The following is a 2,865-nucleotide window of genomic DNA, read 5'->3' as shown; positions in this document are numbered from 1 at the left end:
CAATTTGGGTCGAACTTTTGGGTAGGGGCAAATTTTGAAAAATCCCACTTTGACCCATTTAGAGTGCTCCAATCGAGTCCAAATGTATGACCGACCCCCACTAACTTTAGACGGCCGATTCACCCATGCCAGTGGCACACCCCCTGGAACTCCCCTGGAGGGTTCCCCATACAATAATTTCAAAAAATCACCATTTTTGGTGATTTACATGAAAAAATCAGCTAAATGGCTATGTTTTTTCTTTATTTTTATTTATTTATTTATAATAATATCTATTTTTTCTCTTAAGAAATTTATTTAGTCAGAACATAGTATGTAAATGAAAAAATTAATTTAAGTAAGTTAAGTAAGAAACTAAAAAAAAATTATTGCTGGAAGTCTTTTTTACTTTCAAGTCTGGGCAATTTCGCACGGTTCTCTAATGTCGTCGCCATAACAGCCTCTACATTTTCCGGTATAACCCGTTTGGAAACGCAGCTAGCAATTGAACATGTCGTTGCGTTCCTTGTATGTGTGATGGAATTTTTGGATCATTAAACGGTGGATCATCTTGATTTAAATATTCTTTCAATGTATCGTACGGAATGCTTCGCGTGAATGGTGATTCAAATACGATATTTATATCATTCAAATTGATCAATTCCGTATAACTTGTGCAATTAAAGTTTATATCTGGTTTTTTATAAACTCTAAGTTCCATTGGCTCGTCAACATCGGTTCGATAGCGTAGAATTTTCTTGATGGCACAGTCGCGCTTTTCTTTCCTATCACCAAACAACATTGATAACTTGATATTTTCCGAATGCGCATAATATGAATTATCTTTAATTACTTGACTGACAATTTTGCGTAAACGAGGTTCTAGAAATCGTGACCAACCAATGAACTTGAAAAATAATGCACTGCCGTACACGACAGAGCTGTAATACTTGATATTGAAGTACATTGGCACATAACATTTAATTATAAATTCAACCAGAATTCTTAAATTTGCATCTGGATTTTCCGTTGTCACATATAATCACACACAATTTTCCCTGGTTTGATCTTAGCCAGATCCACCGGAACCACGCCGCTAGAAATTGCATGGGCCATGTCGTATAAGTACTTTGAATTGGTGGAAAATTCTTTTTTTTCTGGAACAGGGGTTATATTTTGCAACTCAATTTTCTGGAAGCCGTCCACCACCTAAAAATATATAATAATAAAATAATTAAAAATGGTTGACAATTATAATAAATGAGTGATAGCAATAACTTACCGGAAGAGTTTCACAAGTTTCGATTTGACGGCTCAGTTTTCCGGTTGCCGATCTTGGTCCAGTGCTGGTTGATTTATCCAAAGCTTCAAACAAATGCCGAAACGGAAGTTCGTTGAAGTGTAGAAGGCAAACAAACCAATGCAATGGTCTTTTTAACAGCAATTCGAATCGTCGTATAATTCCACCGTGTGGGCCAGTGTTTGTTGGCTCACCGTCAGTGCATATTCCAATTAAGGTATCCAGTGATATATTTTTATCGTTGAAAAAACCATTTAATTTGGTTGTTTTGTATTCAGCGGTTTCATGTTCCAGTCTTACGTAACCAATCAATTCAGAATTGGGTTCTCTCAAAATAACAAGATGAGGTTCTTTTACCATCCTAGTATGATACTTCTCATCAATTTTATCTATCGTTAAAGTATCATCTTTTCTGCCATCGAATGAAAACGCTAACAAATTGGTATCATCTAACCGTTTGCCAAGCACTTCTTGTCTGCATTTCTCTTTTTCTCTGCGAACTTTCGATTTATCCATGATGAGAGGTTTCCCATGCTTATCTTTAATTTTAAAATCTTGCAAAAGAGCGGTTCCCAAAGCTGATGCTACTCTGTCAGGCACACCAAATCTGTCACATACCAAGGCAAAGTTAAAACAATCGTATCTCTCTGTGTATTGCGAACTTGTGCTTCTATCCATATCTTCTTGAACCGGTGGCGGTGCGTATGTTGAATCATCGGGATCTTGGTATGTTGGCATTGATGACATAGACGTTGCTCCTTGCTCTTCAGTTTCCATCATAAATGCAATCATTGTTAGTCTTCTCTGATTATGTTGATCGTGCATGAACTCTTTGAGGCGTTCGGGGACCCAGCCGCATGCACATGGAGCTGCCTTCAAATCGCATTTAGATGTTCCAATGTAAAAAATTGTTTCCAGATATTTTACATACTCTGTAAATTGTTGGGTGTTGTTTCTTCTCTTGATTTGCTCTTGATACTTGTCAAGCAATTTATTCAATTTATTACATACACTTTTTTTCAGCATTATTTCCATACCAAGTTTTTCCCAAATTCCAATCAACTTATCTTGTACTTGAATAGTGAATGATTTATGGGAAAACTTTTTTTGTTCTGTTTTAGCACGTTCGCTTAAGTAAAAATAATATCTCAAGATATCCGATGGGTTGGTAAATTAAGATCAGTCAAATCAGTAGACACACCAAAAACAGTAACATCATGCTTGGGTAAATGACTCATTGGGTTTTCGATAGTTGTTGATGTAGTTGCTTCATCTTGCGGTGTAGAGGATGGTGGATGCATTGTAAACTTTTTGAGGTAATAAGAATGAAATGGTAATTGTAAAGTAAGACGCATAGGGTTTCGGTTGTTAAATAGAACTCAGCTCTGGTTGCCCAAAGCTCCTTTATTTATAGCATACCTATCCTAATTTATGTATGCACCACATGCTGAGTGCATACACACATCTTAACACTAATCTACTGTACATACCGACAGTATGTACACATATCTTAAGCATAAGTGTTTGCAAGGGCAAACACAATTGCCTATTGTTAGTTTAAGATCATTTGCGATCTTCAGGGCAAA

At 36.4% G+C, this 2,865-nt stretch overlaps 1 protein-coding gene across 1 annotated transcript; it reads right to left on the bottom strand.

Annotated features, from left to right (window-relative positions):
- Positions 1 to 305: 305 nt before the first annotated feature.
- Positions 306 to 2,548, bottom strand: LOC126765932 (uncharacterized). Its single transcript, XM_050483664.1, has 2 exons — positions 1,262 to 2,548; positions 306 to 1,188 (listed from the first exon to the last, which is right to left on the bottom strand). The coding sequence occupies exons 1-2, from the start codon at positions 2,312 to 2,314 to the stop codon at positions 1,012 to 1,014; spliced, it is 1,230 nt and encodes a 409-aa protein (XP_050339621.1). The 5' UTR covers positions 2,315 to 2,548; the 3' UTR covers positions 306 to 1,011.
- Positions 2,549 to 2,865: the final 317 nt, after the last annotated feature.

Source organism: Bactrocera neohumeralis, unplaced genomic scaffold (genome assembly GCF_024586455.1).
Source record: "Bactrocera neohumeralis isolate Rockhampton unplaced genomic scaffold, APGP_CSIRO_Bneo_wtdbg2-racon-allhic-juicebox.fasta_v2 cluster11, whole genome shotgun sequence".
Classification (NCBI taxonomy): domain Eukaryota; kingdom Metazoa; phylum Arthropoda; class Insecta; order Diptera; family Tephritidae; genus Bactrocera; species Bactrocera neohumeralis.
Note: the sequence above shows the minus strand (reverse complement) of the source record. Positions and strands in the feature narration are given on the sequence as shown.

Bases quoted from the DNA above. Each gene is read 5' to 3' on its own strand.
- LOC126765932 (XM_050483664.1), bottom strand. From the start codon at position 2,314: ATGGAAATAATGCTGAAAAAAAGTGTATGTAATAAATTGAATAAATTG. The intron at 1,189-1,261 runs GTAAGTTATTGC...ATATATTTTTAG, and splicing joins AAACTTGTGAAACTCTTCCG to GTGGTGGACGGCTTCCAGAA.